Here is a 13,483-nt window from a genome sequence, read left to right on the forward strand (position 1 = left end):
GACTTGGCAGACGATGCACCATCCCCCCAATGAAAAGCAGGGGTGTCACTAGCACGTTAAGAGACCATACAATAAGTGTCAGGGGCCCGAGACTGTTCAACTGCCTCCCAGCACACATAAGGGGGATTACCAACAGACCCCTGGCAGTCTTCAAGCTGGCACTGGACAAGCACCTAAAGTCAGTTCCGGATCAGCCGGGCTGTGGCTCGTATGTTGGTTTGCGTGCAGCCAGCAGCAACAGCCTGGTTGATCAGGCTCTGATCCACCAGGAGGCCTGGTCTCAGACCGGGCCGCGGGGGCGTTGACCCCCGGAACTCTCTCCAGGTAAACTCCAGGTTGGTTAGTAACAATAAAGAGTGAATAAGTATTTAAAAGAGCAACTTTTAGTAGAGTTATTAAATTGTCACTGAGATTGAGGTAACACATATTTTAAGAAAAAGAGCATAAATAAGTATACAAGATATGATGTAGGGTGAAATGACAGTAATTTGTTGGCCTACGTATTGGTAGATAAAAGACTGTTAGGTAGACTTCAAGATGTACATGTTCATAGAGGGGCCATAGATATATCAGATCACATTTTAGTTGTAGCTACAGTGAGAATAAAAGGTAGATGAGATACAAGGGAAATGGACAGCAAGTAAGAGAGAAGTGAAGATTTATAAACTAGAGGAGGAGGCAGTTAGGGTAAGATATAAACAACTGTTGGAGGACAAATGGGCTAGTGAGAGTATAGGCATTGGAGTAGACGATGTATGGGGTAAGTTTAAGAATATAGTGTTAGAGTGTTCAGTAGAAGTTTGTGGTTACAGGAAAGTAGGTGTGGGAGGGAAGAAGAGCAATTGGTGGAATGATGATGTTAAGAGAGTAGTAAGAGAGAAAAAGGTAGCATATGAGAGGTTGTTACAAAGTAGAAGTGATGCAAAGAGGGAGGAGTATATGGAGAGGAAAAGAGAGGTTAAGAGAGTGGTGAAGCAATGTAAAAAGAGAGCAAATGAGAGAGTGGGTGAGATGTTATCAACAAATTTTGTTGAAAATAAGAAAAAGTTTTGGAGTGAGATTAATAAATTGAGAAAGCCTAGGGAAAGAATGGGTTTGTCAGTTACAAATAGGAAAGGAGAGTTAGAGGTATTGGGAAGATGGAGGGAATATTTTGAGAAATTGTTAAATGTTGATGAAGATAGGGAAGCTGTGATTTTGTGTATAGGGCAAGGAGGAATAACATCTTATAGGAGTGAGGAAGAACCAGTTGTGAGTGTGGGGGAAGCGCATGGGGCAGTGGGTAGAATGAAAGGGGGTAAAGCAGCTGGGATTGATGGGATAAAGATAAAAATGTTAAAGGAGGTGGGGATATAGTTTTGGAGTGGTAAGTGTTTTTATTTAATAAATGTATGGAAGAGGGTAAGGTACCTAGGGATTGGCAGAGAGCATGCATAGATTCTTTGCATAAAGACAAAGGGGACAAAAGAGAGTGTAAAAATTATAGGGTAATAAGTCTGTTGAGTATACCTGGTAAAGTGTATGGTAGAGTTCTTATTGAAAGAATTAAAGAGTAAGATGGAGAGCAGGATAATAAATGAACAAGGAGGCTTTAGGAAAGGTAGGGGGTGTGTAGACCAAGTATTTGCAGTGAAACATATAGGTGAGCAGTATTTAGATAAGGGTAAAGAGGTATTTGTGGCATTTATGGATTTGGAAAAGGCATATGATAGGGTGGATAGGGGGGCAATGTGGCAGATGTTGCAAATGTATGGAATAGGAGGTAGGTTATTGAAAGCGTTGAAAAGTTTTTATGAGGATAGTGAGGCTCAGGTTAGAGTATGTAGGCGAGAGGGAGATTATTTCCCAGTAAAAGTAGGCCTTAGACAGGGATGTGTGATGTCACCATGGTTGTTCAATATATTTATAGATGGAGTTGTAAGAGAACTGAATGTGAGGATCTTGGCAAGAGGTGTGGGGTTAAAAGATAAAGAATCTGACACAAAGTGGGAGTTGTCACAGTTGCTCTTTGCTGATGACACTGTTCTTTTGGGAGACTCTGAAGAGAAGTTGCAGAGGTTGGGGATGAGTTTGGTAGGGTATCTAAAAGAAGGAAATTAGGAGCAAATATAGGAAAGAGTAAGGTGATGAGGATAACAAAAAAATTAGGTAATGGAAGATTTTATATTAGATTGGAGGGAGAGAGTATGGAAGAGGTGAATGTGTTCAGATGTTTGGGAGTGGACATGTTAGCAGATGGGTCTATGAAGGATGAGGTGAATCATAGAATTGATGAGGGGAAAAAGGTGAGTGGTGCACTAAGGAGTCTGTGGAGACAAAGAACTTTATCCATGAAAGCAAAGAGGGGAATGTATGAGAGTATAGTTATATCAACACTCTTGTATGGGTGTAAGGCATAAGTTGTGAATGTTGCAAGAAGGAGAAGGATGGAGGCATTGGAGATGTCATGTCTGAGGGCAATGTATGGTGTGAATATAATGCAGAGAATCTGTAATTTGGAGATTAGGAGGAAGTGTGGGATTACTAAAACTATTATCCAGAGGGCTGAGGAGGGGTTATTGAGATGGTTTGGACATGTAGAGAGGATGGAACAAAATAGAATGACTTCAAGAGTGTATAAATCTGTAGTGGAGGGAAGGCGGGGTAGGGGTCAGCCTGAGAAAGGTTGGAGGAAGGGGATAAAGGATGTTTTGTGTGCAAGGGGCTTGAACTTCCAGCAAGCATGCGTGAGCATGTTAGATAGAAGCGAATGGAGACAGATGGTTTTTAAGTCTTGACGTACTGTTGGAGTGTAAGCAAGGTAACATTTATGAAGGGATTCAGGGAAACCGGCAGGCCGGACTTGATTCCTGGAGATGGGAAGTAGTGCTGGCACTCTGAAGGAGGGTTGTTAATGTTGCAGTATTATAACTGTAGTGTAATCATACTTCTGGCAAGACAGAGATGGAGTGAATGATGATGAAAGTTTTTCTTTTTTGGACCACCCTGCCTTGGTGGGAAACGGCCAATGTGTTAATAAAAAAAAAAATTGTCTTGACACTCGCTACCCAAATAAATTGCATTTAGAATATCAGAACTGTGAAGCACTGCATTAGGCCTTTTGCCCCATACTAGGCAAGTTCTATCCCATTCATACCCAGTCATATACCTGTCCAGCTTATATTTAAAACTACTAAAAGGTCTCATTTTAGTTGTAGAGATTAACCAACAGTTTGCTAGGTAATACAAAGTAATGTTTATTTAGCCAATAGAATGAGGGAACTCTTCTGCCAGTTGCTGCCTCTGATATATAAAAGAAGGACCAAAAAAATTAAGGCAATGAAAGATTGGATATATAGGGCATATGGAGGAAGTAAATGTGTTCAGATATTTAGGGAATGTACCTGCTGGTGGATGGGTCTTTGAAAGACAAAGTGAACCACAGCATAGACAAGCAGACAACAGGTGGGTAGTGTCTTGAAGTATCTATGGAGACAAACTTGATCCATGGAGGTAAAAAGGGAAATATACCAGAGTATAACAGTACCAACACTGTTATATGAGTGTGAAGCATGATTTTTTAAACATTGCAGTTAGGAGGCTGGAGGCAGTAGAAATGTCATGCTTGAGGGCAATGTGTGGTGTTTTATTAGGCAAAGAATTCGGAATGTGAAGATTCAGGGAAACCAGTTAGCCGGACTTTATGAGTCCTGAAAGTTGGAAGGACAGTGCCTGCACTCTGAAGGAGGCATGAGGATATTGCAGTTGGAGGGTAATCTGAATTGTAATGGCAGCACACTTCTGGCAAGAGAGCAGTTAAGTAAATGGTGGTGAATGTATTTTCTTCTTTGGGTCACAGTGCCTTGGTGGGAGATGGTCAGTGAGGTAAACTTTTTGAACCTGCCGTGTGTACAAGAAATAACACTTAAGAAAAACATTTAGGTAGGGTATGCATAGAGTAAATGTGTTTATTCATTTCTATTTAAATTTTTTAGCATCAAAGGATGAATCGAGATAGTGCGATGTGGCAAGATACTCTTCGATTACGACAGCCACACCTTGATGGCATGAAAGGGCTTCGCAGAATAACGCTCAATCACAATCCCCAGATGAATGACAGTGGAGCAATTGCTATTGCCAATGCATTAACAGAAGATCTCTGGATCAAAGGTAAACTTAGCATACGAAAAGTACAGTACAGTCTTAAGAAATTAATTACTGCGTTGATTATGTATACTATTTGTATATACTGTAGTGCTAAAGTATGTTCTAGATAAAAACTGACATTGTTGATGAAAATATAAAGTGATGCAAAATTCTAGCCATGAATAACCTTGGTAAAACTCACTGCTAGTTAAAAAAAATGCATGAATTACTATGGTTGATTTCCTCGTAGTATTTTTAAATCCATGTTATTATCTAAATATTAAAAAAGTAAAAAATTCTGTAGAAAAAAGTGTGTGAAAGATGTCCAGTGAAAAATTTATACCATTACATGTATATAGTAGTACTCTAGCATGAGAGGCATAAGTATTTCGACTACCAGTAACTAAATTAAATATCATAATTTTGAAGTTCAGGGAGCTTGTCGGTTTTTTCTCTCTCTCTTGGGGGCAATAAAGAACTTGAGCCAATCTTAACTTTTGTATTAATTCATTATATATCTATCATGTTTACTTTCCTATATAGTCATGTGCATCATAGGGGTGACTAAATTGCTGACTACCCATTCTCCCACAATAATTTTTTTTATTTTAACACACTCAGCATCTTCCACTGAGGTAGGCTGACCCAGAAATGAAACACTTTCACCATCATTGTCTTGCCAAAGGCATTTCAATACTACAGTTCAGATGCCCCTCAAAACTGCAAATATCCTCACCTCTCCAGAGTGCAGGCACTGTACTTTTCACCTCAAGAACTTGAGTCCGGCTAGCTGGTTTCCCTAAATCCCTTCACGAAACATTATCCTGCTTACACTCCAACAGTTTGTCAAGTCCCAAAAACAGTTTGTCTCCACTCTTATCTAATGGGCTCACGCTTGCTGTATGTCCAAGCCCTTCACACACAAAACAACCTTTACCCCCTCCCTCCAGCCTTTCCTAAGGGTGACTGTATGTAAAACTATAGTTATTCTCTATAAAATGTATTTTTTTTTAATATTTTTGAGTGTCTGGAATGGATTAATTGGATTTACATTATTTCTTATGGGAAATATTAACAAAAAATACATTTTATACAGAATAACTATAGTTTTACATACAGAAAAGGGATGATGAAATTCGAGGGTCCATAATTTTAGGCAGTTAAATATAATCTTCATTAAATTTATAACAGATCGATGATGTGCATTTATGGAGTGGTAGAGTTATAGTGGTAACAATATTGCATGAGTATTTAACCCTTTGAGGGTCGACAGGCCCTCTCCGAAACTCGTTCTCAGGGTCGGCCAAATTTGAAAAAAAAAAAAATTATTTTCTCTTATGAAAAGATAGAGAATATTTTCCCGATCATAAAGACACCAAAAGTTTGAAATTTGATAGAAAACTTACGGAATTATGCTCTCGCAAAGTTAGCGGTCTCGGCGATGTTTACGCATCGGCGATTTTGCCCACTTTGAGCCCCATTTTCGGCCAATTTCACTGTACTAGTCGACAAAAAACATGAATATTTCGCTAGAACTCCATTTTTTCTATCGAATGGGTGCAAGAAACCACTCATTTATGAAATTCAACTATCCAGTACAGTGGTCAGAATTTAGCAATTTTGCCAATTTCACACAAATTTCAAAAGATGCCAATTTCCGAATAGGGTCCAGAATAAACAAAAAAGACATTCCTGGCACTAAAATGACATTTCCTCTAGTCATTAGTCACGTCTCAAGGCCCCTCTTATATTCTTTTGCTTTCCACTTTGAATTTTTATTTTCACAAAAAATATAAGATTTACTGTTATGCAGACTACTGCATTAGTGTAAAAAATGGTATAAATATTATTGGTGCACTTGTGAAAGAATATTAGACTCACCAGTTGACGTGTATTGCACGCTTGGCACGATTTGTTTACTTTTGAAGTTTGGTAAAAATCGAACTTTTCTGCTACTTTGAGCTCAATTTCAAGGCACCTTTCTTTGTAAAACCAGTCAAAATCATCTCAATTTCTGTAATATGTCTTCCGTTCTATAAAATGAGACCAAGAAAACTAGAATACAACAATAAATACCATACGAAAATACACTGCAAAGTCGCTGATTTATTAAAAAAAAATGGTCAAAGTTTTTTTTTTCTCATTATGCACTGTGTGCTGCAGGATTTTTTTTAGACTGTGCACACTGACCACATAGACCCATTCTTTCATATGAAGGCCTACCAGCTTTCTCCCACTAGATTTGAGGCCGCTAGAATTTATGAGTACTGTACTAGTACGTCAAAAACCCCTACGCGTAAGACGTACTAGTACGACGAAAACCCTCAAAGGGTTAAAGGCATTTGCTGGATGTAACAGTTAAGTACTTATGTGCTTATGGGAGATTCTAAAGAAAAGTTGCAAAGGTTAGTGGACGAGTTTGGGAGAATGTGTAAAGGTAGAAAGTTGAAAGTGAACATAGAAAAGAGTAAGGTGATGAGGGTATCAAATGATTTAGATTAAGAACAATTGGATATCAAATTGGAGAGGAGGAGTATGGAAGAAGTGAATGTTTTCATATATTTGGGAGTTGACGTGTCAGCGGATGGATGTATGAATGATGAGGTTAACCATAGAATTGACGAAGGAAAAAAGGTGAGTAGTGTATTGAGGTATATGTGGAGACATAAAACATTGTCTATGGAGGAAAAGAAGGGAATGTATAAAAGTATAGTGGCACCAACACTCTTATACAGGTGTGAAGCTTGGGTTGTAAATGCTGCAGCGAGGAGGCGGTGGAGATGTCCTGTCTAAGGGCAATATGTGGTGTAAATGTTATGCAGAGAATTCGGAGTGTGGAAATTAGGAGAAGGTGTGGAGTTAATGAAGGTATTAGTCAGAGGGCTGAAGAAGGGTTATTGAGGTGGTTTGGTCATTTAGAGAGAATGGATCAAAGTAGAATGACATGGAGAGCGTATAAATCTGTAGGGGAAGGAAGGCGGGGTAGGGGTTGTCCTCAAAAAGGTTGGAGGGAGGGGGTAAAGGAGGTTTTGTGGGCGAGGTGCTTGGACTTCCAGAAAGCATGCGTGAGCATGTAAGATAGGAGTGAATGGAGACGAATAGTATTTGGGACCTGACAAGCTGTTGGAGTGTGAGCAGGGTAATATTTAGTGAAGGGATTCAGGGAAACCAGTTATTTTAATATAATTGGACTTGAGTACTGGAAATAGGAAGTACAATGACTGTACTTTAAAGGAGGGGTTTGGAATATTGGCAGTTTGGAGGGATATGTTGTGTATCTTTATATGTATATGCTTCTAAACTGTTGTGTTCTGGGCACCTCTGCAAAAACAGTGATTATGTATGAGTGAGGTGAAAGTGTTGAATGATGAAAGTATTTTCTTTTTGGGGATTTTCTTTCTTTTTGGGTCATCCTGTCTTGGTGGGAGACTGCCAACTTGTTAAAAAAAAACACTTAAGTAGGATTTAATAGGTATTTTTTAGGAAACTTATTAAAACTGCTGGTAGATAGGGAACTTTTGGCGTTTTCAGACAGCGAATTCCATATTTCTTTGCATGTAATTTCTGAACAGCTTGATTCATACACATGGTATATTAAACGTGATATTTATTCCATGTACATTATTGTGTTGTTTTGCAGCTTTGCAAAAAAAAAAAAAAAGAAGAATTGAGCTCTGGGTTAACGTTTGTACCGAGCGCCCTGTATACAAAGAGCGCACAGTACTGAGTGTGAATATTTTGTATACAGCCTCTCCTCACTTAACGACGGAGTTCCGTTCCTGAGACCACATCGTTAAACGAATTTGTCACTAAGTGAGGAGCATACTATAATGGTAGTGAGTTTATGTCAATCATCTTTGATATTGTTTTAGTCCTCTGACTGTCGGTGTCGTATATATACGTCTTACGAGCCAGTGTTTTTGATGTATTAATATGCCAAAATTCTAGTGACTTCAAATCAAGCAGGAGAAAGCTGGTAGGCCCACATGTGAGAGAATGGGGCTGTGTGGTCAGTGTGTGCAGTCTAAAAAAAATCCTGAACATGCAGTGCATAATGAGAAAAAAAAACTGACCATTTTTTTGGATTAAAATGCTGACTTTGAAGTGTATTTTTGTATATTATTTATGGTTGTATTCTTGTTTTCTTGGTCTCATTCGATAGAATGGAAGATATATTGCAGACATAGAGATGATTTTGATTCGGTTCATGATGAAAAGGATGTTGAAATTGAGCTCAAAATAGCAGAAATGTTCGATTTTTGCCGGTGTTCGAGAGTAAACATATGATGTCACCATCCAATACATGTCTAACTGGCTGGTCTAATATGCACTCATGAATGGGTTGACATTATTTATACAGTTATTGCAATAATGCAGTAGTCTGCATAACAGTAAATCTTCTATTCTTTGTGTGAATAAAAATTCAAAATAGAAAGCAAGAGTAATATACGAGGGGCCTAAAGACATGACTAATGAACAGAGAAAATGTTATTTTAGTGCTTGGAATGTCTGCATTGTTTATTCTGGACCCTATTTTGAAATTGGCATCTTTTTTAATTTGCATGATTTTGCAAAGGCGTTTGACAAATGCGATCATGGAGTGATAGCACACAAAATGAAGGCCATGGGCATTACGGGGAAGGTAGGCAGATGGATTTTCGGTTACCTAACACACAGAACACAATAAGTAGTAATGAACAGGGCAAGATCCAGCATCATCGAGGTCAAAAGCTCAGTGCCCCAAGGCACTTTCCTGGCACCTCTGCTGTTCTTCATCCTCATAGCAGACATAGACAAAAACACCCAGCACACTTTTGTATCATCATTTGCAGATGACACTAAAATAAGCATGAAAATCAGTACGGTAGAGGACACTGAAAAAGTACAGGGAGACATAAACAGGGTTTTCCAGTGGGCAGTGGAAAACAACATGATGTTCAATGGTAATAAGTTCCAGCTGCTTAGGTATGGAAAGAATGAAGAACTCAAAAGGAGCACTATATACAAAACTCAGGAGGGCCACCAAATAGAACGTAAGGAACACATAAAAGACCTAGGAATAATTATGTCAGCGGACCTTTCTTTTAAAGACCATAACAAGACAAAGATCACGACAGCCAGGAAGATGACTGGGTGGGTATTGAGAACTTTCAGAACAAGGGAAACAATGCCGATGGTGACACTCTTCAAATCGCTAGTGCTCTCTCACTTAGAATATTGCTCAGTGCTGACGGCCCCGTTCAGGGCAGGAGAAATATCGGAGCTGGAACAAATACAGAGATCGTTTATGGCTCACATTGAGCCAGTAAAGCACCTAAACTACTGGGAATGCCTGCAAGTCTTGAACATGTACTCATTGGAGCAGAGGAGAGAGAGGTACATGATAATATATACCTGGAAGGTACTCAAGGGCTTGGTCCCAAATCTGCACACTGCCATAACAACATACTGGAGTGAGAGATATGGGAGGAAGTGTAAAATAAACACAGTGAAGAGCAGGGGTGCAGTGGGGACAATAACGGAACACTGTATCAACATCCAGGGTCCCAGACTTTTCAACATCTTACCAGAAGATATCAGAAACACTGCTGGAACAAGTGTTGAAGCCTTCAAGAGGAAACTAGACAAGTATCTTCACCAGGTGATGGATATGTGGGGCAGCAGGCCTCCAGCAGCAACAGCCTGTTTGACCAGGCGAGCACCAGACAAGCCTGGCCCATGGCCGGGCTCAGAGAGTAGATATACTCTTGAAATTCTTCAAAGGTATATCAAAGGTGAAGGCATGAAATTGACCAAATTGACAATTTCTGACCAATTAATTGGGTAGTTGAAATTGGTAAATGGGCGGTTTCTTGTACGCAGTCGATAGAACAAATGGACTTCTAAAGAAATAGCTATGAGTTTGGTTGACTGGAACAATGGAATTGGCCAAAAATAGGGCTCAAAGTGGGCGAAATTGCCGATGCACATATATCGCCGAGATCACTAACTTTGTGAGAGCGTAATTCCATGAGTTTTCCATCAAATTTCATACTTTTTGTGTCATTACCATCAGGAAAAGATTCTCTATCATTTCACAAGAAAAAATAATTTTTTGTTTTTCAAATATTTTGCAACACAGAGAGACACTTCAGGACTTAGGGTCTCGACAGCCAAAGGGTTACAGGATTTGAGGTCTCGACAGTCAAAGGGTTAATGTAACCTTTGCACCATTTATAACATTTCAAGTATATTTTTAAATGTTTATACAGTAGTGTATGGTATATTGAAATAAACAGAATAGAGGAAATCAGCTCTTATATACATTATTTAGGTATGAATACTGGTCAGAGAGCCCTTTGTAAGTCCAAGGCATCGGTAAACAAGTACAGTGGATCCTCGGGTAATGCCTTTAATCCGTTCCAGAGAGTTAGCCTTTAGCCGATTTAGCCTTTAGCTGATTTAGCCTTTAGCCGAATTAATTTTCCCCATAAGAAATAATGGAAATCCAATTAATCCGTTCCAGACACCCAAAAGTATTAAACAAAATATTTTTTTTACATGAAATAAACATTTCCCTACACAGAAAACAATGATACATGTACAATAAACAATACTGAAATGACACTTACCTTTATTTTGGACTTGTTGATGAGTGATGAGACGGGAGGAGGGGAGAGGATAAAGGTGTTCTATTGTTTGGAAGGGGAATCCCCTTCCATAAAGACTTCAGGTAACAAGTCCTTTTCTGGGGTTACCTCCCTTGGTTTTTTAATGCCAGTGGGAACAACTTGAGAGTCACTGGACCCCTGCCACACAAAATATTTGTCCAGAGAGCTCTGTTTCTCGTGTCCCTTTAAGATTTCCCTAAAATGGGACACAAGAGCGTCATTGTACATGTTGCCAATATGGCATGCAACAGCTGTGTCAGGATAATATTCATCCATGAATGCTTACAACTTTGTCCACATTGTACACATTTCCTTAATCTTTGACGTAGGCAACTTCCTCCGTCTCTCTTCCTCCTCCTATGAAGCACATTCCTGAGCTGTGATCTGTTGCTATTGTGCCTGAAGTTCTTGCAGCTTTGTAGTTTACCTGGAGTTTACCTGGAGAGAGTTCCGGGGGTCAACATCCCCGCAGCCCTGTCTGTGACCAGGCCTCCTGGTGGATCAGAGCCTGATCAACCAGGCTGTTACTGCTGGCTGCACACAAACCAACGTATGAGCCACAGCCCGGCTGGTCAGGAACCGACTTTAGGTGCTTGTCCAGTGCCAGCTTGAAGACTGCCAGGGGTCTGTTGGTAATCCCCCTTATGTATGCTGGGAGGCAGTTGAACAGTCTCGGGCCCCTGACACTTATTGTATGGTCTCGATTTAACGTGCTAGTGACACCCCTGCTTTTCATTGGGGGAATGTTGCATCGTCTGCCAAGTCTTTTGCTTTCGTAGTGAGTGATTTTCGTGTGCAAGTTCGGTACTAGTGGTTAGCTCTTCATCGTCATCCTCCACCAACGCTTCCACATCCTCGCCACTAACCTCCAATCACATGGACTTCCCCGATGCCACAATAGATTCCACAACTGGCATAGTCACCTGAGGGTTAACCCCAAACCTTTCAAAATCCCTCTCTTGTACACATTGTGGCCACAATTTTCTCCAAGCAGAGTTCAAAGTCATGCAAGTCACTCCCTCCCAAGCCTTACCTATAATGTTTATGCAACTGAGGATACTGAAGTCATCTTTCCGGAACTCTCTTATGGTTAATTCAGTGTCTAAGGTCACTTCAAAGAACTTGAAACACTGCTTTGGTGTACAGTTTTTTGAAGTTTGAAATGACCTGCTGGTCCATGGGCTGGAGGAGAGGAGTGGTATTAGGAGGCAAACACTTGACTTTAACCCCTTGAGTATTGAAACCCCAAATCCTGAGGTGTCTCCTGGTGTCGAAAAATTTTTGAAAAAAAAAAAAAAAAAAATTCTTATGAAATGATAGAGAATCTTTTCCCGATGTTAATGACACCAAAAGAACGAAATTTGATGGAAAACTTACGGAATTACGCTCTCGCGAAGTTAGCAACCTCGGCGATTTTTGCCCACTTTGAGCCCTATTTTCGGCTAATTCCATTGTTCCAGTCGACCAAACTTATAGCTATTTCTTTAAAATTCCATTTGTTCTATCGATTGAGTACAAGAAACTGCTCATTTACCAGTTTCAACTACCCAATAACGTGGTCTGAAATTTGCAATTTGGCCAATTTCACGCAAATTAAAAAATATGCCAATTTCAAAATAGGGTCCAGAATGAACAATGCAGACATTCCTGGCTCTAAAATAACATTTTCCTTGTTCATCAGTCACGTCTCCAGGCCCCTCTGATATTACTCTTGCTTTCTATTTTGAATTTTTATTCAAACAAAAAATAGAAGATTTACTGTTATGCAGACTACTGCAATATTGTAATAATTGTATAAATAATGTCAACCCATTTCTGACTGTATATTAGAATGGCTAGTTGGACATTTATTGGACAATGACATCATTTGTTTACTTTTGAACATCGGCAAAAATCAAACATTTCCCCTACTTTGAGCTCCATTTCAAGGTTCTTTTCATAGTGAAACCAATCAAAATCACCTGTATTTCTATAATATGTTTTCCATTCTATCAAATGAGACCAAGAAAACGAGAATAGAACCATAAATACTATATGAAAATACACCACAAAGTTGGCGTTTTAATCCAAAAAAACAGTCTGAGTTTTTTTTTTTCATTATGCACTGCGTGCTGCAGGATTTTTTTATATGGTGCACACTGACCACACAGCCCCATTCTCTCACATGTGGGCCTACCAGCTTTCTCCTGCTTAATTTGAAGCCGCTAGAATTTTTGAGTATATATACGCCAAACACGGTGACTCGTAAGACGTATATATACGACCAAAACAGTCAAACAGTTAATAAAACTAAACTCCCCCACAATTTGCTCTTCCAATTCTTGAGGATGAACAGGAGCATTGCCCATTACCAGGAAGCACTTGAGTGGCAATTTATTTTCCAGGAGGTATTTTTTCACACTGGGGCCAAACATGTCATAGAACCATTCGAGGAAAATGCCCCTAGTGAACCATGCCTTACTGTTTGCTCTCCACATCATACGCAATTTAGTCTTGACAACATTGTTTTTCTTGAACACACTGGGAGTTTCAGAGTGCTACACGAGTAAAGGCTTCACTTTGCAATCCCCAGTAGCATTACTACAAAACATGTGAGTTAGCTTGTCTTTCATAGACTTGTGTCCTGGGAGTGCCTTTTCTTCCTGAGTAATGTAGGTCCTGTTTGGCATTTTCTTCCAAAACATGCCTGTTTTGTCACAATTGAACAC

General features: G+C 39.6%; 1 protein-coding gene across 5 annotated transcripts in view; it reads left to right on the top strand.

Moving 5' to 3' along the window:
• Window positions 1–13,483, top strand: part of LOC128689532 (uncharacterized) — a 129,438-nt gene that overhangs the window by 75,445 nt on the left and 40,510 nt on the right. For all 5 annotated transcript variants that reach the window (XM_070083726.1, XM_070083721.1, XM_070083715.1 and 2 more), the window contains one exon: window positions 3,975–4,149. In XM_070083726.1, coding sequence (XP_069939827.1) covers window positions 3,975–4,149 — 175 coding nt within the window. The remainder of the gene's footprint in view (window positions 1–3,974; window positions 4,150–13,483) is intronic.

Source organism: Cherax quadricarinatus, chromosome 1, assembly GCF_038502225.1.
Source record: "Cherax quadricarinatus isolate ZL_2023a chromosome 1, ASM3850222v1, whole genome shotgun sequence".
Taxonomy (NCBI): domain Eukaryota; kingdom Metazoa; phylum Arthropoda; class Malacostraca; order Decapoda; family Parastacidae; genus Cherax; species Cherax quadricarinatus.